Source organism: Dunckerocampus dactyliophorus, chromosome 8 (assembly GCF_027744805.1).
Source record: "Dunckerocampus dactyliophorus isolate RoL2022-P2 chromosome 8, RoL_Ddac_1.1, whole genome shotgun sequence".
Classification (NCBI taxonomy): domain Eukaryota; kingdom Metazoa; phylum Chordata; class Actinopteri; order Syngnathiformes; family Syngnathidae; genus Dunckerocampus; species Dunckerocampus dactyliophorus.
This window is the reverse complement of record NC_072826.1, coordinates 7,109,561-7,136,614: the sequence shown is the minus strand read 5'-3', so window position 1 is coordinate 7,136,614 and position 27,054 is coordinate 7,109,561. Positions and strand designations below refer to the sequence as shown.

General features: G+C 42.3%; 1 protein-coding gene across 1 annotated transcript in view; it reads right to left on the bottom strand.

The window, feature by feature from the left end:
- LOC129186776 (A disintegrin and metalloproteinase with thrombospondin motifs 9-like) overlaps nucleotides 1–22,331 on the bottom strand; it is a 49,753-nt gene extending 27,422 nt beyond the window's left edge. The window contains exons 1-23 of the mRNA XM_054785380.1: nucleotides 21,949–22,331; nucleotides 21,423–21,808; nucleotides 20,117–20,279; nucleotides 17,976–18,304; nucleotides 17,286–17,369; nucleotides 17,068–17,192; nucleotides 16,952–16,992; nucleotides 15,228–15,333; nucleotides 13,004–13,150; nucleotides 12,317–12,458; nucleotides 12,008–12,112; nucleotides 9,853–9,998; nucleotides 8,832–9,013; nucleotides 8,601–8,737; nucleotides 7,852–7,969; nucleotides 7,650–7,745; nucleotides 5,568–5,734; nucleotides 5,152–5,281; nucleotides 3,462–3,588; nucleotides 3,144–3,354; nucleotides 2,886–3,050; nucleotides 2,265–2,426; nucleotides 654–773 (exon numbers count right to left, since the gene is read on the bottom strand). Coding sequence (XP_054641355.1) covers nucleotides 654–773; nucleotides 2,265–2,426; nucleotides 2,886–3,050; nucleotides 3,144–3,354; nucleotides 3,462–3,588; nucleotides 5,152–5,281; nucleotides 5,568–5,734; nucleotides 7,650–7,745; nucleotides 7,852–7,969; nucleotides 8,601–8,737; nucleotides 8,832–9,013; nucleotides 9,853–9,998; nucleotides 12,008–12,112; nucleotides 12,317–12,458; nucleotides 13,004–13,150; nucleotides 15,228–15,333; nucleotides 16,952–16,992; nucleotides 17,068–17,192; nucleotides 17,286–17,369; nucleotides 17,976–18,304; nucleotides 20,117–20,279; nucleotides 21,423–21,808; nucleotides 21,949–22,045 — 3,486 coding nt within the window. The 5' untranslated portion in view covers nucleotides 22,046–22,331. The remainder of the gene's footprint in view (nucleotides 1–653; nucleotides 774–2,264; nucleotides 2,427–2,885; nucleotides 3,051–3,143; nucleotides 3,355–3,461; nucleotides 3,589–5,151; nucleotides 5,282–5,567; nucleotides 5,735–7,649; nucleotides 7,746–7,851; nucleotides 7,970–8,600; nucleotides 8,738–8,831; nucleotides 9,014–9,852; nucleotides 9,999–12,007; nucleotides 12,113–12,316; nucleotides 12,459–13,003; nucleotides 13,151–15,227; nucleotides 15,334–16,951; nucleotides 16,993–17,067; nucleotides 17,193–17,285; nucleotides 17,370–17,975; nucleotides 18,305–20,116; nucleotides 20,280–21,422; nucleotides 21,809–21,948) is intronic.
- Between the last annotated feature and the right edge of the window lie 4,723 nt (nucleotides 22,332–27,054).

Sequence of the window (27,054 nt, the reverse complement as noted above, 5' to 3'; positions counted from 1 at the left end):
CAACAAGAGAATAGCCTGAGCTATTTCTGATTCCATCTCTCATGACCAGATGAGAGAGACTGTGTGAATCACAAGCTAAAATATGATATATTGCACATACTCTATACTTTAGCCAGACATTTATTGTCTCTTACATAAAGCAGGAGAGGTTTTTTTTTTTAATGCATCCCGGACTACGTGAAATAGTGAGGTATATTATTCCTGTGTTTCCCTGTAGACGGGACAGCTTTATTGAGACCAGGTGGCAATGATGTGTCTGTTCTGGGCATTTTATGGGCACAGGAATTGAGACTTTGTTTGTTTCTTACAGTGTACTTAATAAGGCTATACTCACAGCAACACTGACATGCATTAAAACACTTATGCATCTTATGCAACTGCCGAAAATGGTGGACTTTGGTCAGTCGCCACGGTTTGCTGTGCCTTATTTTTACATGAACCAGTTATTATGTTTTTATTTATTGTTTAAACTCTGTGATACTGTACTGTGAAAAAATTGTACTTCATTACCAGTGCACTAATAAAAACAGTCGCGGAAATTTTAGGTCATGGGAGATTTTTTGTTACATTTTTTCATAATCGCCATGGGTGTGACAAGAATGAACAAAAAGTGTGACGAGAACAGGCAAAAAGACCATGTTCCTTGTGCTTACCTGGGCATCAGTGGGTCGGGTGGCAGCATTACATTCAGTGTCTTCCATGACAGCACCATAGGACCCAACAACACACTTCACAGCTCGCATCTGGTACCCAAGCCCGCACGAGGTAGTGCACTAGGTTCAAAAGAGAAGGGGGAAAGAGTGATGATGGCAGGACATTAGTCACAGTGCGTCAGCAGAAAAAAAAAAAGCAAAAAAAGGTGGAAGATGAGCGCTAACACAGAAATGGAAATGACTAAATCTGTACTAGTAAAGACAATAGCCCTTTACTCTCCTAAAAGACACTCTAAACGTAAATGCAAGCAGACGATTGAATCTCAGACACGAAAAATATGAAGAAGCCTATTTAACATGCATCAGACTCCAGACTGTAGCAAAATCAAAGGGTTCTACCTGACACTGTGTTCTGCCTCACTGATTCCACTGAAATATGGTCAAAATTGTGTGGCGGCAACTTCAGTTACTATTGGACCATGCTTCATTAAACAGCTTCAAATATACCTTTTGTGCACATCCTCTGATGTTTTGAGGCCGCACAAAAATATCTACCAAGTGTTTTTAAGAAGGTTACATCAGCTACATTTGCAGTGACGCAAGCGCCAGACACAAGGTGTCCAGGATGGTCAGTCAATGTAACAAACCACCAAAGTACCTGATGTGGGGTAATCGCGGCAGTGACAGACATTAGCATGCTCATGAGAGCCACTGTTCTAGCCAAAGTTTTTGAAACAGTCATGTTGGAGCGCACACACACAATTTATTATAATATTGACTGATTTGTGGATTAAATCACTTTAAAACCTACTCTCCTTGAGCGTGTGGAAAGTGATATGCTATAACTACAGTACATGTATGCGCTACTGTAGCCGTGTCCAAAGTTAATTGTCACCTATACCACAAAGCTTCAGATGGTGGCTGTTTTTTCTTTAAATACATACAGTATAACTTCCTAGCAGATTTTTTTTATTTGGTTTAGAAAATGTAAAACATAAAAGTGGCCCCTGTATCCTTTGATTTTTCAGTATGCCCAACGCATACATAACACATCCATTTATATAAATGCAGTGCCCCCACTGGGGGACAGCAATGTCAACACGCCCCCCACGATTTGAAATACTATTGAGAAACTGGTAATATATATTTATTTATGTGTACTGTACAGACTGAACTCAAAAGTGAAACCAGCAAAATGCAACAAAACGGAGAGCAGTGAAGCATTCAAGCGTATTTAAGAGTCAAACTGCATGCCGAGCACGACAAATTCATACATGTTGGCAGATCTGCACCAATATTGAAAGTCCTCCCTGACAGTTCACCGTGCCACCCGCAGGGGGGCCCTCCCCACTATTTGAGAAGCACGGAGTTAGAGTAACAGTTACACAATTAGTGGCATGTTAACCGGTTTCCTTTTTAATGTAGCTAGCGGTAGCAGGGTTGAGTATTTTAAGTGAATGAGTTAATTGAGACGAGTACCCGTGTGGATTTCATCAATGACTGTAAACATATTCAATGTTACAAAAACTAACCACAATCACTATATGGTAAATAATATTAATAATAATAATAATAATTTGGATTGCTGAGTCCGCTATTCATGGGTCTTACCTGTCCCCAGGGGCCAACCTGCCAAGAGGCACACTCCTGCTGCTGACACGTCTGGACCGACTCAGGTTTGGACGAACCACAGAAGCGGTCATCTAGACGGTCCTCCCCAAACTGACACCACGTCTGGCGGTGCTTATAGCCTTTCCCGCACGTGACAAGGCACTGAAAGGAAGATAGTTTATGATAAAGACATAACCATAAGTATGAGGACCATCGCTTGTTTTCCTGGAATTAAAAACCCCATTTGAAGTAAGTGTATATTTTGATTTCTACAATGGATGCCATATGTAAGGGTACAGTATATATACAGTATACTGAGCATAGCACAGTGTAGTTGTGTGTATTTGGAGGCACCCACATGGGAGATGTAAAATATTTCTGGAATGCAACCCAAAGCTTTGCGAGCTCCTTGGTCTGCAATGTGTAACGTGGTCAGCTATGATCTTAACCTGTAATCACTGATTTTCCAAGATTGACGAGCACGCAGTACTTGAGACAATCATGACAGCATTTTAATGAACTCGTTTAGAACATTCTTCTTGAGTAAACCCATAAGAACCAGGGAGTAGATGAAAAGTGTATGTTATGTACAGTAACCACATTGGTTACTCCTGAACAAACCTCGGACCAGTCGCCAGTCTTCCATTGTGGACAGAGGAATTCATTGCAGGGCTGGACGGCCAGCTTGTCCCTTTGACTACATTTGCTCTCATCGGTCTCAGGCTCTGCTGCCTTTCGACACACTGCCCCTCTTCGGCGGGTGCCCCCACCACAACTCTTTGAGCACTGAATAACAAACATAACAACAGGAGGAAACAAAATGTGTAAAAAAACAACAACAAAACTCTGAACTTTGCCAATCAATCCAATGAGTCTCACCTCTGACCAGGGTGAGTACTCCCAGCCTCCAGAATTACAATCTCCATGGCAACCTTCTTTGTCATCAGGTTTGCGCTGACCACTACAGTAGCGATCATCGATTTTCTGCGTCTTTCCATCTGTACGGCTGATTTTGGCACAGAATATGTCCAGGGTGCGATATCCCAGACCACACTGAGCTGTGCACTCACTCTTTCGGGCAACATGCCACCTACAGTACATATATGATAACCTTATGCAAATCATTTATTTCCATTTGAGAAAATACATGGGAAGTGGGCTTTGGGTCTGAAAATGGATTAAACTGGTGACACAAACCTCAGCTCACATTCTGTGTTGCAGGGCTCAGAGATGATGGCAGGTCTCGGTACGCCATGGCATCTCTGGTCTGACACCACTACGCGGTCTGACTCTCTGCTACAAAGAACCTTCCTCTTCTTCTCACCTATGAGACGCCAGAAAGCAGGTTGGTCAGCTGAATCTATAGCTGGATTTACACAGCACGTCTTCTGATTTAGTGCCTATATCACATTTCGTCCCACATTCCAAAAACATGCATGTTGGAGACTGTAATTGTCCATAGTGCTGAATGTGAGTGTGAATGCTTGTTTGTCTATATGTGCTCTGTGACTGACTGGTGTACCCCACCTCTCAGCCAAAGTTAGCTGTCATAGGCTCCACATCACCCTTGACCCTTATGAGGACAGCCGTATAGAAAATAGATGGACAGATACGTACTGTAGATACATACCAGTGAATGGCGAAAACCCTGAGTAATTGACATCACCCATAAAAATGTATATTTTTGACACTCTCCTGTTAGCTTGACTGATCAACATTTGCAATAAAAGTGTTTATTATTAGAGTAGATTCAGCTCGAGAACCCTCCCCTTCTCTCTTCAGTTGGCTTCACACACTTACCAAACTCATTTTAAAGCATAAAAGCTCTGCCACGCAGGCCGTTTTTGCCCAGTGTCTTTCTTATGGTGGAGTGAACACTGACCTTAACTGAGGCAAGTGAGGGCTGCAGTTTTTTGGATGTTGTGGGATATTTTGTGACCTCTTGGATGAGTCATCGCTGCGCTCATACTGTACTTTTTGTTGGCTGGCCACTCCTGGGAAGGTTCACCACTGTTCCACGCTTTTGCCATTTGTGGATAATGTCTCTCACTGTGGTTTGCTGGAGTCCCAAAGCTTTAGAAATGGCTTTAGAGTGTAACCTTTTCCAGACTCATAGATCACAATTAATCTCAGTTAGGTTTTAACAGGGGGGGCAATCACCTTTTCACACAGGACCCTGTAGGTTTGGATTATTCTCCCTTAATAATCCATCCATTTTCTATGCCGCTTATCCTAATTAGGGTCGCGGGGGTATGCTGGAGCCTATCCCAGCTGACTTCAGCCGAGAGGCGCGGTACATCCCTTAATAATAAAAAGTTTAATTTAAAAAACGCATTTTGTGTTCAGTTGTGTTGTCATTGACTAATATTTAAATTTGCTTGATGATCTGAAATATTTACGTGTGACAAACAAAAGTGTGCAAAAAAAAAAAAATCAGGAAATCAGGAACACTTTTTCATACCACTGTAGAGTCATTAGTAGTTTTTTTTTTTACAACCAAATCTATTTACATTTTGACAGACTGTCCAAATAAATAGCACAACGGGGAGTCCCTGTATTTTGTTAAGGCATGTTAGTGCCAAAAAGGGGATTAAGGGAGTAACAAAGTGTTTGCGTCATGAGTCAGGCAAAGTTTTCACATTTACCTGCAATCCACCCCTGCACACGCACAGTCAGTATATTTTCACATATTTACAGCAGCAGCTCTCCATGAAGATGGCCCAAATATATGCATCTCGCGTGAGCATGCTAAGTTTAGCTATACTTTGCTCTCTTCTTATCACTGAATGGTGCCTAAATTCAACATCCCTGTTTCATCCCATCTGTACTCTCACCGACGTCATTTAGCATTCAAACACTCTACCAAACCCTTAGGCCTCCCTCTCACCTTGGCACAGACGGCTGCACTCCTGCCACGGACCATAAGCATCCCAGAGGAACTGCTGAGGCTTATCCTCTATGGGGATGTTGAAGGAGTACCTGACATCTGGGTTGTAAAGGTTCCCCACAGACAGCACCTACCGTGAAGATATACATTACAAAACACCTTAATGCAGGATTGTCACCTCACATACAAGCAGAGATCAGGCTTTAATATGGATTTTAATTCACTAAAGCGTGTCACTTTTACACATTTTTTGCAAAAGTAATCCAATAAATTCAAAATGTGCCTTAATAAACAACATTACACCAAATTGAGGTGAGTACTAGGTGAGTAACAACAATAAAACTGTTAAACCATTTTTCCATTTCAGGAAAGGAAACAGTTCTTACCATGCTCTTTGCAGAAAAAAATCAACTTACCTGGACGATGATCTCCTCTTCGATGCGCTCAGTACAATTGATCCTCTCAATAACATGGTCAGAGCCACTGTACTCAATGACAGCGTTTCCTACTTTAATTTCCCTTTTGAACATGCTGACCACAAACTCTCCATTAAGCAGGAACTCTCCACGGTTGTTTGATATGGCTGCGGGGACACAGAGAGAAGCGGTCACGTGGTGATTTATCCCGGTGAACTGAAGGCCCAGATTGAGTCATTTTCCACATGGGATCAAACTAGCTTTGCTGAACTTGAATAAAACTGCAGAAATAAAACCATTTAAATGGTTCTGTCAAAGGTACACAGCACAGGAGCTTGAGTTAATTTTAAGAATAGCTCAATTATTTCCCTTGACAAACTGAATTAGACAGTAAGACATATGAAGTAGGCAAAATAATTGCTTATTCCCACCGAAGTACCATACAGGCATGTCTAGTCCTATTGGGCCAAACAGCCTGATTGCTGCACTCACTAACCCTAATGCGATTACACAGTACGTCTGATTTCCTGCCTTGAATTTCCCCACCATTTCACACATTATACTAATATGACTGCTTTTCATTCAGGCAGCATCTTTTGATCCAATCACACTGCACTAACATAGCATGCAAAGATTGATGACTACGGATTGAATAGATATTGTTTGGAGGCTTTGCAAAAGTTCCAGCTTTTGAATAAATAAGCACACATAATCATCCACGCATTCACACTCTGCACACATGGACATGTTCACCTTGACAGAGCCCAAGGGATATCTGAGCTCAGGTTTTAGCATGCCCATGCCAACAAGACCTGTACTCTAAAAGCTGCCACATCCACGCTGAGTATGAAGTACACCTTCATACCTTTTCACACTAAGCTGGACACCAGCGGGCAAGCAGAGACAAAAAATGCATGCCAGAGCTGATGCTTTTTAGAATCTCCATTCATCAGAAACACCTTGCTTGAACAGCCCAAAACATGGTGTAAATACGTCACAAAAGAACGACTCATCTAATTAAAACTGCACACCAACCACGACATTACGATCCCTTGCACTTCATCGAATAAGATTGAATAAAAGATCCGCATCAAAAATTGTTCCTCATAAAGATAATAATGCTGAATATTGACACTATCAGTGAAGTATTGATATACAGTAGCAATATGTTTTATTTTGTGGTTGTAGTGGTGTAGTGTACTGTAGAGTACCATACTGAATATTTCATTTACCTAAAGTTAGTTAATCACACACAGTGGTACCTCAGTGTTCCTTCCAAAAGGTCAGTTGAAAAACCAATTGTACCAAAACGGAAGCAGTTTTTCTCAAAAGAAATAATGTAAATCCAATTCATCCATTGACACCCACAAATATTAACATAAAATACATTTTATGAAGAATAATTATAGGCTTACACGCAGAATACAATGTGAAATAATTATAAATGACTAATTAAATGGATAAATAAACATTTAACATCACTTTTACCTTTATTGGAGACGCTTTTTGGCGAAGACTGCGCATCCTAGCGAGATTCATTCTAAGTTCATTCAATATTTCCCACCTTCTTTCTTTAGCCCCATGGCGGGTTATTTAGCAGTCATACTCTGCCAATTGTTTCTGCGCAGTTTCCAGTACAGGGCAAACGGACTAGATTGTCACACACGACGTTGTACGATAACCGAGCCGGTTCACAAAAACCTTTGGGGAACACTGTCAAAAACCGAATCATAGGAAAACTCGGGCTTTCGAAAACTGAGGTTTGACTGTATACTTAAATAAAAATATATCATGTAGTTTTACACACACTACTCTCTGCAAATTACAATTGCATTATTAGTAAACATACTGTATTATTCCTCACTGGCAGTGTCTATCAAAACTGATTAATATAATCTTTGTAAAGGCAGAAATGAAAGTTTATACATGTTTATACATACAAGTTAGGCACAACTGCACAATCTAATGCAATCTGTCTGAAAATGACCACCAAAACAATAAATAACTTGTAAAATCAACAACTTTTTCACAGTGGTAAGAGTGCATGTTCATATTTTGTGACCAAAGACCGTTATTTCTTACCGAGGTAGTTGTCATCCTCTGGTTTCCCTGAGTAGCTGTGTTGACGCACATCTACGTTTGTAGCACCACTAGGTATCCGCACTACTTCATTGTAGCCTGTGCATGCATAAAGTGTACAGAACGTCAGATTTAATTGTCAGTGGTGGTACACACGCATACAAATGAAGAGAGTTGGGGATACCATGAACAGTGCGTCACTTACCATAGCGTACAATGTTGAAGGTGCCTGCCACAGTTTTGCAGGAAGAGTTGTCACCTCCGCACACACCGCACTTATCCCTTCTGGCTTTGGAGTTCAGTACATGGTCACAGCCGGCTTGCTGCTCAGTAATGTGGTGAAAGACAGACATGAGAGAAACATGTTTTAGAAAACATCCCTACATTCATTTTTGATCAGGGTCATCGGCAAGGCTGACACAGATATTTTGGCGTGGTCAGTTACCCGAACATACATGTTTTGGACTGCGGGAGGAGACAAAGAACTTGGAGGGAACCCACACAAGCACACGGAAAGGTGCCTGTAAGGCAGCAACGCAAACCACTCGTCCACTGTGCTGCACACCTCGTGCAAGATGGAATACAACATTTTTAAAAAGTGAAAAAAAAGCTAAATATAATGCATGCAAGGGAGTTTGGACAAAGATATGCTTTTTTATTCCTATGATATATGATAATGAAGCCCCTCGTAAAACGGGATCAATCAAAGTCCACTTTTGCCAAAACCGGTAAATCCATAGTGAACAGCTGTCTAAACAAAACACTGCAAGCAGTTCAGCGTGCAAAGAATATCCTAGTGTTTATTTCAAGTGGTGATGTGTGCATATAGTATCTGAGATTCAAACACAGCAGGCAGAAAACAGAAATCTAGGACAAAGAGATTTTCTGCCTGTTTGGAGGAATGATTACTTCCCCTCAACTCACTGTATGATGCCGAAGCGTAAAGAAACTCACTCTGCACAAGCCTTGGACGCAGATGTCATTGGTATCAGGTCCACATGGCGTGCCGTCAGTAACCCGGTCCCTGAGCTGATAGTAGGCCGTGCTGCCTGCTACCCTGCAGAACAGTTTACACCTGTCCTTCATCAGGACTGGCCACACAGACAAGAGGAAAGCAATTAGCTATGTGTCACCCAGTCAAACGTGATGATTAAGGAAAAGGAGCTAGCATGATACAGAACTCACTTCCGCTGTATTTGGGCACCCAGCGAACGTTAGGAGGTAGACCGTTGATGTTGAAATGTCTGCCATCGAAAGCGGCGCACTGCTCCTCCCTGAAATCCTTCTTCTGTTTGGAGCACGGCTCAGAGTTACAGGAACGGAATTTCATTCGGCGACCAACACAGTACATCCCTCCATTCCTGGGCCTGGTGGGGACACGTACAATCAAACAAATGACGCTGAGACTCCTTTAATAATGCCTAAACTAAAGGCTTGTTTGTATTTGGGAAAAGCTTAGGATGGTGTAATACACTTTACATTAATAGTAATGTAATAATAATAATATAGTAATAAGTATTACACGTGCACACGCTAGTTTTTCACAGAGAAACAATGTGAAATGGGATCCATATTAAACTTCAATTGCTGCCGAATGTGCAATCTGGATTAGACTACAGTTTTTGACACTGTTCACACACTGTTCCAATCAGATCTGACAGATTTAAGGCCAGATTTTACCCGTTAAATGTTGACAAATGCGGATCCTAGTCAATGTGTGAATTGTCATGACACATTTATGGAAGCATTTGGACCCACACTAATGAAAACCGTTGCAGAAGTCATAAAGCAAGCACGGTTTCCAAAAAAAAAAAAAAAAAAAGTATTTTATGTATATACATATGTATATGTATATACATATATACATGTATATACATATACATATGTATATGTATATATGTATATGTATATATATAAAAATTATATATATCTATGTAATTTTTTTAACAAAGAATGTATCACATTCTCAGCACTCCCTGCGTGTCTTACTACTACTTGTTAAAAAACAGATGAAACGCACTTGATGTGATTAGTGCATTTACCGGGAAAACAACCTTTTAAGATTGGCCACCAGAGAAAGCATTGGTGAACATTAGCTATGGAAAGAATTCCCTTAAGGTGGATTGATGTATGGAACATTGACTTTGGCATCTAAGATAGAGACGAGGTCCAGCAGGCATGCGTGACTACAAAGAGGAGTGCTCACACGGGTCGGTTGCATTCGCGCACTGCCATCTTGATGCCCCCGCCACATGTCCGAGAACAGGTACCGAAAGGACTCCAAACTCCCCATGCCCCCTCCACAGGTGCGGAGTCGTGCTCTTTGGCTATGCACAGGCCGTGTTTGCAGTGCTGCATTAGAAGAGGAAGGAAAACAAGATGGTTTGGCACGAGGACGACAAAGAATAACAAACAGGGAAGGAAGAAAAGTCGTAGGAGTGAGAGAACAAGACCGCTCATGAAATTGTATCATCGGAACTGGCTACACATCTATCTGCTCTGCCGGGCTTTGATGCTAATCTGGGAGAAATTATACAGTGAAATATTTCATGTCCTTGTCTGTCTGAATAGAAGACAAGAAATGTCAAACACACGTTCAATGAATATCTCGGCTCATAACAGCAGGATAATCACTCGATTAGACAAGCATGGTTCAAGTATTTTGTGTGGTCAGCACAAAGAAGCCTCAGCATGTGTGTGTTCTGTCGACTGGCAGGCTAAGAATGCCTTTTTCATGTCCTCGCTGTGCTAAAAGGATGAGAGTAGGTGCAGTAGTTCAAAAAGGAAACGGTAAACTTGTACGTAGTATTTTTGCTCAAGAATTCCACATCACCACATTGTTATCATTATCACAAACAAAAATAAATCCCACTCTAATGGTGCGGTATATGACCTTGGAATGACACATACAGTACATAGCAAACAGGTGAGGGGATCCCACCTTCACTCGAGACGCCCTGCATTCACGGCTGAGGTGCCCGTGAGCAAGGCACATAACTTCCCCCAGTGTGTCAATAAGGGTGTGTGCTTACAACGGTAATGGGAGAAAACAGGAGTGTCCACACTTTTTCCTCCAAAGGCCGCATACAAGGATGCACTTTGATATTTAGATAATTTTTAAATTTTGTAAAAGGTTAAAAGGTTATTTAACGACAATGCTTACTGTTATTATTATTATTAGTAGTATCAACATGTCAGCTTTTTTTCTTTACGTTGTGCCTTTTTGCTGTATTTTACCCATTTTTCCTGCTTTTTTTTTTGGTTTAATTTTATTTCTCCAGTGTGTAAAAAAACAAACCATGGGACGCACTTTGGACACCACTGTGTTAAAAGCAGACTTTAAAACAGGGGTATCAAACTCGTGAGTCACGGGCTGTAATTTGTGGCCCCTTAATTGACATCAAAGTGGCCTGCACGCCCTGGGCGTTTTATATGTATTTATACTACGCTATATCCATCCATCTTCTATGCTGTTGTCCTCACTGGGGTCGCAGGGGTATGCTGGAGCCTACACATTCACACATATGGACAATTTAGAGTCTCAAATTAACCTAAAATGCATATTTTTGGAATGTGGGAGTGAACTCCCGCATGCAAAGAGATGCCCAAACAGATCCGAAAGGAGATCTTCCAGATCTCCTGACTGTGTGGCCAACATGCTAACCACTAAGCCACCGTGTGGCCCACCACAGTGTGTGTGTGTGTGTGTATATATATATATATATATATATATATATATATTACATATATTGTGGCGATTTTAAGCCCCACTTCAGCATGCTTAAGGGAAGAGGCTCTTTAATTGGCCACGCAATAGCCAACACTGAACTTGAAGTGAGCTTGTCACACAGTAAAATGAACAGGGAGCGTCCCTAGACAGAACACTGACTACAATCACAGTGCAAATATAAAAATGACACAACATCTAACAGGTAAGTTATCACACAGGGCAACTATTACTACTACGGGGGATAATAAACAGCAACTATGTTAACTCTAAACATAACTTTTCACAAAACCAATGCTGCAAGGCATGTTGGGAAGCCAGCGGCACTGACAGCAACGCTACAATGTATTATATTCTTATATTTTCTATATTTTATGGAAGACTTGAAACCCTTCCCTGTGGAATACTTCATGCGGCCGGGCCTCACCCAGACTCTTCCTTCAATGGCCCCCGGGTAAGTTGAGTTTGACACCCTCACTTAAAAATGTATGCATGCATGACAAGGTTCTTAATTCAATACCTTGATTTCATTTTTTTTTTCTATCATAAAAGGCATTAATCCTTCACTTTTTGAATTTACTGATGTTCTTGAGCTGCTTTAAAATGTTTGCCTTCATTTGTACATGACGCTTACCTTTCCAGGAGAGCAGTCAGTGCCGTCAGCCCACGGCATGTGCTGTGTCCTGCAGCCCCGCTGGGCACCCTCTGGGCTGGTACACCACAACCTCCGACATTGGGTCTATTAGTAAACACACATGACACATTACTATTTTGTCACCATTGTTTTCCCCTTAGTCAGCAGTAGACTAGACCGGTGTACTACAGTGCTGCTATTATGCACAGAAAAATGACTTAGCAAGCTTCAGACTGAGCAGATATGCGGTGCAGCCAAGGATCATAACACAAGCGGCTCCTACCACATCACAGTTTACAGTCCACTTACCATATAAGGGCACACCTGTGTTCCCGGCCCAAATATCAATTCACACTGTTTATTGACATCGTATATCCGTCCAGGCAGCTGCTGCGAAAGACTGTATGGCCTAGAAAGGGGTTCGTCGAGCAAGCACTCACCATAGCCTGTGCTATTAAGAAATAGAAATAAAATGACTTAAAGAAAAAAAGGAAAACAAAAGACACAAACAGACAAGAAAGAGCATTCAGTACGGGCATACTGGGGGGTTATTTTTCAGCACATAGCCCAGTGTCCACTGACTGATGGACACTGGGAAAAGAGGCTTTGCCTGGCTGGGAGTTCGGTAAGAGACATTTGGACAACTGCCAGATACTATCGTGTTTACTTTTTCTAAAGATTTCTCTCATCTTTTGTTATTTCTTTGAAGAAACGGGTGGGCTGCAACAGTCTTGAGGACCCATGGCAGTGTTGTAAAGAGCGTTCCATTCTACTAACAACACACATTGACTGCACTCCCACTGTTGCCCCTGTATCTCCATGAAATCATATCATTATCAGCATCTTTACACCACTTTCTCTCTAACATGCAACATATGAATCAGCATTATCTGATTTACTCTGTAGTTGTTTGAGCAATTTCTCCAAATCAGAAAGAAAACACAACCTAAGCCATGTGTATTTTGGAACAATAGTGAGGAAAAGATTGTGACATACTCGAGGAACTCTGTGATGTACTTCCTGCTACACTTGGACCACATCCAAGGGTTTGTGTTGTAGTTCAGGGTGGGAGCCATCACGTGCTGCTGAATCTTGACACCATCCTCTTTACATTTGTTGCTGTCATCATGAGGCATGTTGAACCTTGCAGAGAGAACACACAGCATAGCAAGAACAGATTCGTCACGTTTGTCATGTGTCTTGTTCTTACAAAAGAAAAGCACCATTGTCCAGTCTTCATCTGGGACCTTCACTACCTTGAAAATGTTGGCTCGTGTATTTCAAAAAGAAACAATTCTTAAGTGTACAGCAGGATTGGTTGAAAATTTTGAACAGAGGTCAGAGCAAGAATGTACTTATTTGACCTTTTGCCTCCAGCAATCTTGTGTCAAATATCAATCAATCGCAAAGAACGGAAAAAAATCAACCCACTATACCAAAAAAAGCAACACAGACACTTTGAAAAGGAATGTTGGAAAAGATTTAAAGCAGATGGAAAATTGCTAATTGTTATAATCTTATATCAGAGGTCATTGGTCATTTGCATTGCCTGCAAATAGGGATATCACATTGTACTGTATTGACCTGAATATAAAACGACTCTGAATATAAGACGAACCCTCTTTCAAGGCCTGCTTTCGAAAAAAAAAATATATATTTTCAATATATACAATTTAAAAATACATATATAATATTTCTTAGTTGCTTGACAGTTATTTGATAACTCTTCTTCACTGATCACCATTATCTTAGAATTTAGCATCATGACTCCTCTGTTGTTTGCTCACTTGGCCAACCTTTAAGGCTGCGTTCACACTTGTGGTTTGGTACTCTAATCTGGAGCAAAAAAAAATGATTAGTTTAGCATTCATAGTGTTACTTTTGTCACTGGGTGAAAGGCTGCAAAGTAACACATACAAACATAAAGTTTAAAGTAAATAAAAGGTAAGGACAGCTCATTCGTTTTCATTCACCCCTCCATGTTCTATACTGCTTCTCCTCATTAGGGTAACAGGTGAGCTGGAGCCTATCCCAGCTCACTTCGGGCAGGAGGAGCGGGACTACAGACAAACAACAATTCACACTTACATTCGGACAAGTTTGAGTCAATTAACCTAACGTCCATGTTTGGGGCATGTGAGAGGAAGCCGGAGCACAGAGTAAGAAAACCCACACACGCACGGGGAGAACATGCCAACTTCACACAGAGATGCCCCAAAGGAGATTCAAACCCTCAGCCTTCTCACTGTGAGGCCAACAGGCTAACCACTAGGCCACCGTGCGGCTAATTGGGCAGCTTTCGTGAGTTATTACGTGAAACTACCCAAAACCTGTATCCCAAAACAAAATGCTGTTTGCTAGGTTACTTCTGCATTGTGCTATTACTACCAGCTCAGATTTATTGAAAAGTTTCTAAAATATACTTTTAAAGAGTACCGTTGCCACATGCCACACACAGCGGTAAGAGAGAGTAGCCGAGAGTCAGCACATGTTCTCTCATATAAATCTCTAGATCCCAAAAATAAGAAGACACATCTGACAATTTTTACGGCAAAAAAAATATCGTCTTATATTCGAGTCAGTGGGGTAATTTATAACATCACTAAGCAGACATAGCCGGAAAAAAACCTAATAAACAATCACAAGCAAGTGTGTGTAAGGGACGCTTTAAAGCCCTTGTAGAGTGCAGAAATAATAGTCCTGGTCAGTGCTGGACAGGTACAGCCCCACACTGGCCTGCTGCCCCACTCTGCCCTCCTCCCTTTGAGCTACTCAGCAGCCCACCTGACAGGTACCATATAACACTGCTAAGCTGTCGTTGTGCATGTTGTCACCACTTGATGCGGATAAAAATGGAATTCAACAATCCCGCCGTTTGTTAGTGGTTGGAAAGAGCATTTGTTAGAGATGATGAGGTCTGTAACAGTCTCCAGTGTAGTAGGCTAACGGGCCCAGGCTCTGGCTGACTCAAGACTTTGGACAAAACATAGTTTGAGCAGTCCGACAAGGGCAAAGGTCATTAGCTGTGCCTGTAGTTCAAAAGGAATAAGGAAATGTGATCTGTGACACACAAAAGTAAAGTGAAACGCTGTCCAGATGTTGTGTCCTTGATCCCCTCCTGCTTCTTAGGCACGTGCATGTTCCTAGAGAATGTTTGAGGTGCTACCAATGCAGCTGTGTAAGAATGTTGACGAAACTCAATGTCACACGCGGCACTTACACGTGACCCAGTTCATGGGCGATGGTGAACGCTGTGCTGAGGCCGTTGTCCTCGCTGATGCTACAGCTCCTGTATGGATCGCACACGGTACCCAACTCTGCCAGTCCTAAAAGGTAGGAGGATTACTTTAACTTCCCCAAATGATGATGAAGCAATTCATACGCGCCACACGATTCTTTAGGCTCTTCTGCACAGTCCCTCACAAGAGATGTATCAAATGGTCTGCCTGGAGCAGGGCCTCACCGATTAATCAGCTGAACTTAATCGGTCGACTATGGCCATTAGAGAATTGATGTTTACTAAAACAAAGTTGTAGTTTGTGCACTATACCTCTGTTAGATCGGAATAACACAAAGCAAATGTCTAGTTTGTAAATGTCTGAAGTAAATTGAGAATTCCATCCATGCATCCATCCATCCATGTTCTATGCCGCTTGTCCTCATTAAGGTTGCAGAGGTATGCTGGAGCCTATCCCAGCTGACTTCGGGCAAGAGGCGTAGTACACCCTGGACTGTTCGCCAGCCGAAATTGAGAATTCAAATTCTTCATATAGTGCTTTTTTCCCACACAATTTCTGTTAAGAAAAGTACAGACATCCCTCATTTATCACGGTTAATTGGTTCCAGACCTGACCGCGATAAGTGAATTTCCGCGAAGTACAATTTGATATTAATAAACAGAATATTTTCTAGTTAGATTATAGAAAACCTGTTTATGACTGTCTAAATACAGTTTTTAGCATTATTAGAGCCCTGTAGACACACACACACATATATATATATATATATATATATACATACCCTATACAAATAACACACGTCTTTGTTTATACCACATTATGCAACAATATTGCGCAGGCTATGGGATCACTGCAGAGACACGAGAGACAGTTGCCACTCATAGCACATAGCAACCTAACGAGCTAACTAGTTAGCCTCCAATGTATCTGTTCTATATTTAAGAAAGGGTTTCAAACGGAGTGGGGAAGAACGACAAAGTAAAAAGCCCAAAACGTACCACTTCAACACCGAATGGGATGAAAACTTGTTATTCCTCTATCATGTCAGACATGCCATGGCTGACTTCATGTGGTGTTAAGCTAATGTAATGTAATGTCATGTCTCATCAATATAACATTACTGACACCTAGTGACCACAATGCTACATATGACTAGTCTTTCAATGTATTTTGACTAATATTAGGCTATAGTCAACCACGAAACACTGATAATGAATCAATTTTTGACAAACCGCATTAAGCGAGGGAGTGATGCTCGAACCACTGTATTTGAAAATAGTAAAATGTTCTCCCTTCAATTTATATATTTGTAACAAGTGTCTCAAACTCTACTAAAGCCATCAAAAGCAGGTATTTCATCTTTTTGTAAATTAAAAAATTTAATCAGCCAACATATCGGCCAATAATATCAGAATTTTTTATACCCTAATATCAGAATCGGCATTGGACTCCAAAAAAATCCATATCGGTCGAGCCCTAGGCTTTTCATTCACACTGTCAGAGAGGTATTCATTTTACAGTCTATTTTTATAGTCGCAGATTACGGTGAATTAGAAGTCCATCCCTCCATTTTACACTGCTCATCACGCTCAGGTTTGTAATGCCACCCACAGGACTGAAGTAGAACAGTATTAGCGCCTATTACCAGACTCATTAGACTGTGCAGATGTACCTAAACTAGTGAGTGTTAAATGAAAGTACTTACCCAAGGTGTCACATTTATCCCTCGCTCTGCAAATGTCTTGCCTGTGGTGAAGTCCAAAAAAAAAAAAAAATCTCATTAATGCCGACTTTGAAATTGTGTCATATATGTCAACACACCTCGTGATGAGGATGGCCGTGTCATGGTGCGAGTGGTGGTTATCATCCAGGACATTCTGACTCTGCTGCCAAATGCAGAAGTTCTTCAAAGTGGTCTGTGCGTTGAAGGAAACCTGAGGACCATTCTGAGCAAAACAGAGCCATGTTAGTTAGACTGGACAACCATAAAGCAGAAAAGTGTAAACATTTGATATGTGAGTGCAGCTGCTTGTTCTTACAAGCTCGTTGTTGATTATGACCAACTTGACAATGACAATGTTAATCAGATTTCCAATGCTGGGGTCCTTATAGATGGAAGACACCTGAATAGAAGAAAAAAAAGTGTGTTATTGTTTAAGCCGGCTCAGATATGGGTCCACTGTGTACATGGACAACCTAAACCACGATGATGGCTTAAGCCCCTGTTCAGAAAGCAGCCATTGCCAAGACCAGTATATAGGTCATCTTAACCTCTCCCCTGAGGACTGACGGCCCCAGACGCCTACAAGAGCTGCTATTTGAAGTGGCCGAGAATGTGCTGTCTATGTTACATACCTGAGTGTATTTTTTAACATTCATCAAAGCTGCCTGACAAGCACTGCCTCAGGCTGCCCTCTCTTACCCTTGGTTTGTTTGAAAATGGTGTCTACCCATGCCCTGAGCTGCCCTTTTCCCTCCTGCAGCCCCCCACCCCCCTGAAAGGTTGGCTGATGGACATGTAGTAAGCACAAGGAGGTACATTCAGTGTATATACAAATGCAGCTGTCCATATTAGACATGTGAACCTGAGCATTATTATCTTTGTAAAGAGCGACTACAGCTGTAGCACAGTACATTGTGTGTTGTAACATTACACACACGATTCCATCTGAACAACCACCTCCTGAAACCACAGCATCCTCAAAGCCACATGACAGAGCGCAACTTACAATGGACATTAACGTGAGGATGTAGTGCTGCAGGTTGCTGCTGTGATGGTCCACCATCTTGCTGTCGGCCACCAGCATGACTTCAACGAAGCGCGGGTAGGAGAGGAAGCGCTTTGATCGCTTGTGAGGTCTTGAGTCACTGCTGATGCTGCTGTCATTTGCGCCAACACTGCTGCTTTGTGATCTGAGCAAGGCATCATTGGTCAGACGGGCACTTAGTGACTCCACATCATTTAATATGCTAGCGCTGGGAACGGGTGCTTTGTCTGAGGTCACCCCAGCTGTTGGCTTCCTGCTCAGCTTATGCCTCATGTGTCTGTGTTTATGTCCTAAAAAAAAGGGCCAGAAGGGATGAGAAACGTGTTAATATGTATGCAGGAACTATGGAAAAAATGCCATGCAAGTAACTTATAACACAAATGTCTTGGTCTCTCCCTTTTCTTTATTGCAGCTTAAATACTGCTGAACGCTGCCTGGAGTTCCTTTTTCTCTCAAAAAAGGCCAAAGAGTTCAGGCTAGGTAAACTTGGCGTATGGCCATAAAGAAAGTAGCACCAGCTGAACTGCACACACACACACAAAAAAAAACATCCAACCAGTACTACTACAAAAAATAAAACTAAGTAAAAGAATGAGTCTCAAATACACGATCCTTTGAATGGTTGAACTTCTAAAAACAAATACTGTAACTGCACACACATATGACACCAAACATCTGGCAGAGGACAAAGACAAAACATGTCATTTACTTTTAGGCCATGGTGGCAAATGCAAATCCACCGCAGTCAAGCTGTTAACGTACAACAATATGCTTGTACATTCAGGCAGCAAAATGCGTACGATGCATAAGCGTACAACTCATTTGTGCTATCACAACACGAGGGGTGTCCATGCTGGTCCAGCCCTGTTACGGACCACTCCAGTAGGTGATCTGGGGGTCACCATTAGCGATGATGTAATTGTCTAATTTGCATAATTGGCCATGATGCAAACCTCAGGCCAGAGTGGAGATGTTCAAACGCTCTGACTCGTTGTACGTGCATGGACGGATGAAACTAAGCTTTTTGGTTTGTGTCATCAGAAACGCGTGACATTATCTCATATTTTTAAACCTTATTTAACGAGGGAACATGAAGTTATTGCATTGCATCAACGGTTGATGGTTTCATTTCTTGTAGCGCTTTATAACACGTACGGGCCTTTAAAAAAACATTCTTGGTGCTTCTGGGCTCCTTGTAAGTGTGAGCTGATTTTAAAGACACGTCATTGTACATTTATATTCCACTATATTGATGAAGAGATGTGTTATAATGAGACTAAGTCAGCCGTATTATGTGCACATGCGGTCTGTTGAAAAGCAGAGTTACAATACCGTCTGCTGGACGGAGTTACGACAACAAGCTACACAGGCAGTCCCATTATAATGTGTTCATGAGCAAGGGCAAAAAGTAGCGCCAAATGAGAAACACCTTCCTTATTATTACAAGCGCATGCACCATCCCGGTGGCTTTGACGCCGACCTAAGAGGACTCCATAGACTTGCTTTAATGTTTCCATTTTGCTTATTCGACACTTTCAAGCTGACGCAGCTTTGCCTTCATGCAATTCACGCTACATGTTCATGGTAGTGGGTCAACCCCGCTTCCTTATCATAAAGTCAGAGGAAGCCAAAGAGTCAACAGGAAGCTCAGCCAGTAAACTGAGATGGGACGATACAAGGGACAACTTCCAAATGAGTTTTCCTGTGTGAGACTAGGGAAGCTTGCACGCTGCTGTGCAGCAGCTGGAGGCGCAGCACACAGATTATTTAATGCACAGTTCATGCACGGAAATTAAACAGGCCATTTCAAGAACCTATCAAAATCAAATCTGTTCAGATAAGACATGTATATTATGATTATGCTACAATCACTATAAAAATGCAGTATTATATAATCATATCCTGATACTAGCGATTGTGAAGACCGTAGGAGTGACGCAACTGCTGACAACTGTGGGAACTCATTTAAAGGTCTGATAAGTGACTGCGCACACACACACACACACACACACACACACACGCATGCACACACACACACACACACATGCACACACCTATTAGAGTAGGAAGGGCTGTGATGCACAGAAACTCATCCAGTTTACCTGAAGTGTCACAAGCTGCGCTCCCCCCAGATTTCTGTTTCTCGGGTGCACTCTTCCTGTACACAATATGAGGTTTTGTGTGTTCCTCTTCATAATGTTCTCCTTGATAGCTTTGAAGGGGCTCAACAAAATACTCCCCTTCTGGAGACCTGAAGGTACCAAGCTGAGAAAAAAACAAACACAAAACAGTTCATCTCCGTGCAGCTTTTGAACCATTTTCTGCAAACATCTGAATAGTTGGGACCATCCAGATGTTATTCCATCACATGATGTATTTACTTTAAAATATTCATGGTATACAACAGACAAATGAGGTTCATTAACCCAAAAGAGGTTTTGGGTGAATTTGCATGCATATAAGAATGGTCCCAAAAGTGATGTGTATGATGGCTATCAGGAAAACACAGATTGTATACTGTTGTGCGTTCTTGGCAAGCGCAGCCGCAGTCCTGTTATATGTGCAGTATTTCACATGGCACATTTAATGTGACGGGATAGCACGGAGGTCTACGATGCACTTGATAAAGTGCATGCCAAAACAAGCACTTTCCATGTGTTGCTCATTGACGGGAGAAGGACTGCAGGCCTCACCAGGTCGTGCCCAATAGCGTGTGACAAGATGGTATATCTCAAATAATGTCAGCAAATGTCATATACTGTATGTGTATGGCAAGACATGATGTAGCTGCTTAAACCATGAGGAAGTCTTGCTGTGTCCAAGCTTTGGGAGTTTAGATTCGCTTCATGACATGTGCCATATTATAAAGTGTCAGCAGTCTTTTTCCATGAAAGTAATGTGCCCCCAGAGCTTTGTAGAATGTTTCAAATATTTATTTTACTTTGTATAGACAGAACTGAACCGTAACTCAAGAACCAGAGCTCCTATTTGTCACCTCACCATGTTCACTAAAGAGAGCACGCCCACTATTGCTTTGTGGAAGCCTGGGAGTGGAGCGCAGTGATGACGTCACAGTCCCCGGTACGCCAGCCGTAGTGGCGTGCGTAAACACGTCAGCAACTACCCGGGGACTAGAGGCATGGCAGGAGGAGTAGTTTTCATCAGACGCTAAAACGTGACGCAGCCATTTGCTGACTTGACAGTCATGGTCCGGCACAAAAAGGACGCGATCATGTTTGCATGATTGTAAACGTTCGCGAATGTATTCTTTGCACGCTAGAGAGCAAAGCGATTGAGTAAATAAAGTTCTGAAGTTGACTTATGAACGTTAGTTCAGACTTTTAAAGACCCACGTTGGTCAAAGTATTAAGAAGTCACGTGTATGGAGGCTGCGTGCGTAAAACTCACCAATCCTGAGCACAAACTGATGACTGCGGCGTGCTCTGCTTGCGCATTTACTTGTCCTTTATAGAAGCAGTGTCTTAATTCGGTGTCCTCATCCTCATCCTCGTCTGTTGCCAAACCCGTTATGTTATCTCCTCTGGGTACTCCAAGTATTGTCACAGTGTACAGGGGGGCGATAAATCCCGAGTCCAGCGTAAGGTTGAGGTGATAGTTTTGTCCAAAAGCAGAAATCCTGTAGTGAATATTTGGAGAGGTCCAGTGCTCCGTAGTGTTATTCTCGTCCAAGCTTCGTCGTTTCCTCTTGAAGTGCACGCTGCTTGGAAACTTTTCACCGGCTTCGTCCACTCGCACCGGCGTTACAATCTCATAGGCGCCGATCTCCTCTTTTACTGGGGAGGACACATGCAGCAAACACATGCAAACATCATTATTGCATGATGATGACTAGATGACAAATGTGCGGTTTGATGGCATTAAAAGTCATTCATTCTCTGCATTGCATTATACTGCAGGATAAAGTCAAAGTTACCTGTGCTTGACTTCAGGAGTAATGTCCCCGTGGTTGCGTCTACATTCAATAAATCAGGGAATAACAGGAACCCCAAGCCCCAAAAGAGCACAAGCATGATTGTCCACGTTCAGAGAAGAGCGGCACCCTGTACTCCTGTAATAGTAATATTAATAATAATAATAATAATAATAATAATAATAAAAATAATAATAACAATAATGGCAAACTATTCCCCCGGTCACGCCAGCTTTTCCGCCCTTGGTCCTCCTGCCACATCCAAATGTATTATCCTCGACTCTTGTGTGGATGTTCTCTGGCCGCCGAGGTGCGCTGCTGCTGGGACGTGGGAGCTCCGCAAAATCCCAAGCCAGCATGCATACTGCAAAGAGGGGTGGGCTGCTTCAAAACGGTCTGCTCTGCAACACAGTGTGTGTGTGAGTATTGCAAGTCTGCACCAGCTCTCTCCCCCGGCGAGGGGGAGCACTGAAGCCACTCCCGTTCACTACACGCACTGAAGGGTGGTCGCATGTCGGGGAGTATGTTGGAGCTGGCTGCTTTCTCAGGTGCCAGTGTAGTGTATGTTTTAATCACCAGCAGCCAGGGGTCCCCATGAGCACAGTGACCTAAATGAATTCATGTAAGAAATGGAAATAATGGGATACTAATTTACTTTTAAAAGTTTGGGGTTAATCTGTTTTTTGGTGGAGTGGCAACTTGCAGCAATGCAGAACAGTGACCCTGACAGTGAAGCCGCGGAACATATAGAAAATACCTGCCCTTGGGCGACTGGGGAGTTAATCTTGGCTCGGCGGGAGACTTAATAGTTGATGGAAGTGAGAAAATGTAAACTGGCAAGCAGCAGAGCCATATACAGTAGTGGTTTGGGGTATTAAGTAGGTGCTGGAAAAAGGATTGAGAGGGGATAATGGTAATGTCTTTATGAGCTATAGTCCCCTCTGTGGGACAATACTGCTCGTATGAAAGCCTTTATAGGTGCTTTGTTATGTGGAGGATCAAAGAGTGGGCTCTCCAGTCCCATTCATTCAACCCCCCCGGCCCAACACACACATTCTGTACTGCACAGAATCCGATGTCTTCTGGTATAAACTACAATTGTTGTCTTTTTCTTCATAATTACAGGTATTCTTAATTCAGGGTTCCAATGGAACCTCTAGCATGGAATCCTTCTAAAGTCAAACAGTTCAGAATTAAACAGTATGTAAATCTCTACAGTCATCATGCATGATGTTATGTGAGACCTCTTTTTTTCCCCTTAACTCATTCAATTCCAGCTATTTTTCAAAAGGCAACATGTTCACTACCGGCCATTTTAGACAATTTTGACTGATCTTTCATCTTTCAAGGCACACAATACTGTAGTGTGTTCTATGGCTATATAAACATGGAACCTACCAAAAGAAAGAGACTTGCGTCTTACACCAGAAAGAGTTTGTTTCTACCTTTTCCATTCTGTAGTAATCAGTAGTAGAACAGAGGTAAGTTTCAGGAAAATATCAGTTCCCGACTAAAAAAGGAAGAAAACCAGCTTTTTGTGAAAAGATACTTTTCAAGCATAACTTTCACTGCTTTTGTGACACCTCAAATATCTAAACTATACCACAACAGAAACAACACAAAAAAGGGTTGTTTTACATGAAAATAACAGTTTATAACACCATGAACTAGTTAAAATGTTCACAGTTGGAACTGAACAGTGTGTCTGCGTGTGTTAAAATTTCCCTACAATGCGTGTCATCTTCTGCACGCTACACTCCTGCACGTTCTTCCACTTCCTCCTTGTTGACCTGTATGTTTTTTTTCCCCACTCAAATTCACATGCCGAGCTCTTATCAAATGCACTTCTGCCACCTTTTATGGCTTAAAACTGCTCTAAATGTGACATCCATCAGTGTTCAGTTGCGTCATTGCCTCTTCTGGCCTCTCGCGCAAATATGTTGTTGGGATCGGCGTTCGGGTTTATAAAAACGTAAAAATACATATTTGGTATTGAAGGAGTTCAAATCCATCTTCATTTGGCGTACACCTTTGTGGTCTACAGCTGGTCCCAAGTCCTTCCAGACAGAGATGTTTTCACTCGTCCACAGCATCTCGCTAATGGTGACAAGCCTTCAAGTCGTCACAGCAGCCATTGCTGCATCACTGCAGGTGTTTTCTTATGTACAATGACCCGTGTGACCTTATCTTGTGATAAACGGCCGCCACTGGCACAAAACTTTACAGACCATTTGTTGTGTGTAACCAGTGTGCAGAACTATTAATTAGGGAGGTTAATTAAGAGCAGGCACTTCATTGAGACTGCACCAGCAGGTGCAAATTAACCTCCCTAATTTGCACCTGCTGGTGCAATCTCAATGAAGTTCCTGCGGATGATGACATTTGCCAGCTGGATCATTCTTGAGGAGAAACTGCGTGTCTTACTTGACACAGGCATCTATGGTCATGGAGGAAACATGCTGTGCTTTCTCTATGACACAAACTGTTCAACTCACCGTGTCTTCCTTAAAAATAATCTCAGGATTTGCTGGAATTGTGGCATTTAGGTTCAAAAGATGATGAATTTCATCCACTTGAGCTCCTCAGAATGTTTTTCTTTTCACTTGTTTTTTTTTTTTTTTTGGAAACATCTCATCCGGCTACAAACTCAAACGTCACCATGGGCATCTGTAGGTCAAACAGCTTTAAAACATGCTTTTTAGCTCAATTAGTGCCTTTTCCCAGAACTCTCCATAAAACACGTTTACAACACAGAGGTCACACGTATGTATAACAGTTGGTGGTGGTCCTGCTTTTACAGACCAGGGTTGAATGTGAGGACAATATAATGTCAAGTACTGTATTTACTCTATAATTCCCTTTATCATAGGTACAATTTCAGCCTCATGTTTGATTTCAAACAAAACATAAATATTTCACATCGCTGTAAAACTGCCATTTGGTCCAGTCAACATGGCAAGGAGAATGAGGGCTTTTAAATGCCACCATCCCCAGTCAGCTGGCGCCTTTCCATCTTTCTCAATGGGGCAGTCATTACAGTTCGGTGTGTGTGTGTGCGCTCTCAATGGTCGCAGAGGTCATCGGAGTCATCCCCCCCTCACTTGTGTGCAGGCTGCATCATTCAGGGCAGCTATCAGCAGTGTAAACTTCACTTCCCCTCCAGATCAGATAATAGGCCCACAGGGAGCGGAAAGCTTGAATGAAGTGGCCAAGCCCGGACCGGGATTTCAAAGAGATACACTTTAATTGTGGATCTTTCAAAATCTCCTTTTACTCTCTCTCAGCCCCACCCAAGCTGACTCTTGGCCCAGTGAACTTGTCCTCATGACAAAGCAATCTCGGTGTTCATAGAGTAGTAACGAGTACCTTACAGTACAAGCGGGTATTTTAAATTGGGTAGAACACTAAAAGCTTGACGAGTAAAAATTTGGTCGGGGTACTTCAAACAAGAAGCTGCACTGGAATGGACAGGAGCTTATCACCTGATCTGATAATGCTCTCAACAATCTACTCCGACGAATCAAACCCAGTCGATACCCAAACCTTCTTATGCCAAATACCTTGCCTAGTCCTAAGGTAAAGACTCATTTATGAATGGACACTGTCAAATCATGTTCCTGAATAGGTAAAAGCGTTTGTCTTCTCAGCAGTTTGCATTGCGTCACCTTAACTGGCTGTGTAAAACCATTCTCAGACACTGCTATTATCTGCTACGTTTGTGTGGGCTTAATGCTGTATTTCATTATAAAACTTAGTCCTGAAGCAAGTACTGTACCTCCCTGTGAGTTAAAGCATTATTTTTGTGGTTGCACACTTAATACATACAGCATTTCAACCTGGCAGTAATTGGGTCCAAACCCAAAACACTGACACACATGGCTCCCCCAAACACTTGCAGGCATAGGAGAACAACCGCAGACAAACACATACAGATGGGCACACATGTTCCACCGTCAAGCTATGACACATGTCCTCACTCATTTAATGAGCCAGGCTCAGCTTTAGCAGTGAGCTGCCAGTGGTTCTGCAAATGTGCTTTCGAGATGGCCCTGGGCCGGTTTTGCAATGGGTCAATGCTTAGAAATGAGACAGCTCAAAATCTGAAGAGCAATTAGTGTATTTGAAAAGCTTACAGTCCACAAGAGATGGTCCTGGATGCTGCTCAAGTGGTACAACAGCTGTCAGCAGCTCCCAAAAACGTCAGAAGGCTTCTGATATACAGTATTTGTCTCTCTGTGGATCAGCAACACACACACACACACACACACACACACAGATCAGATTAATCAACTGAAGAGAAGAGTGGGCAGTGCAGTGTGACATGGCTTGGAGATCATGTACGACACTAATACAAACTGTGAATCCCCAAGTTCCAGCAATGGTTCAGTACTTCCAAGAACTTCTATGTTTACAGTAGTGGAAGGCACAGTGAGTCATTCCTTTCACTTGTACGAGGGTATGTGTTCCTTCATAGCACATTTATGTTGAGTGCACTCTGATGGGGAAGTGATGAGGTTGGAGAGTACAGCACACACAAGTGGGGGCTTATCTAGGTGCCAGTATGCCTCACTGTTATGATGTAGTACAGATACCGTCATGCTGTTTGCAGTTAGCAGGTATACCACACATCACTGCTCTTTGAGTGACACTTGGTTGAAAATCTTCCAGAAGCCATCCATCACTGTACTTCAAGATAATTTTGTCTTGCTTCTTTTGTGTTGTTGGATGTACTTTGGTATTCTGGGTCAAGGGCTCTTTTAGTGGCTGTCAGGGCTTGTAGAATATGCTGGCCCAAGTCCCGCTGGCAGGGTTACTGTGTAAATGGGTCATCTTGGACTAAGAGGAGCCAGCAAGTTCACTACAGCTGACAGGCGCACGGTATTGTGCAGTAGTGCTGTAGCTAGCTGTGAGAAGAGATTCTTTACTACAAGGATGATCCACTATAAATGTAAATGATTTACAACAATCAGCGCTTTTCCATTGCTGGGTTTCACGTGACGTCACATCCGGTTGTTGTCGCAGGCTGAAAGAGCTGGGGGGGCAAAAAAGCGTATTTGTGACTAGAAGTCATGTAAAATCTGAGTGAAAATGCTGCATACATGCACTGTT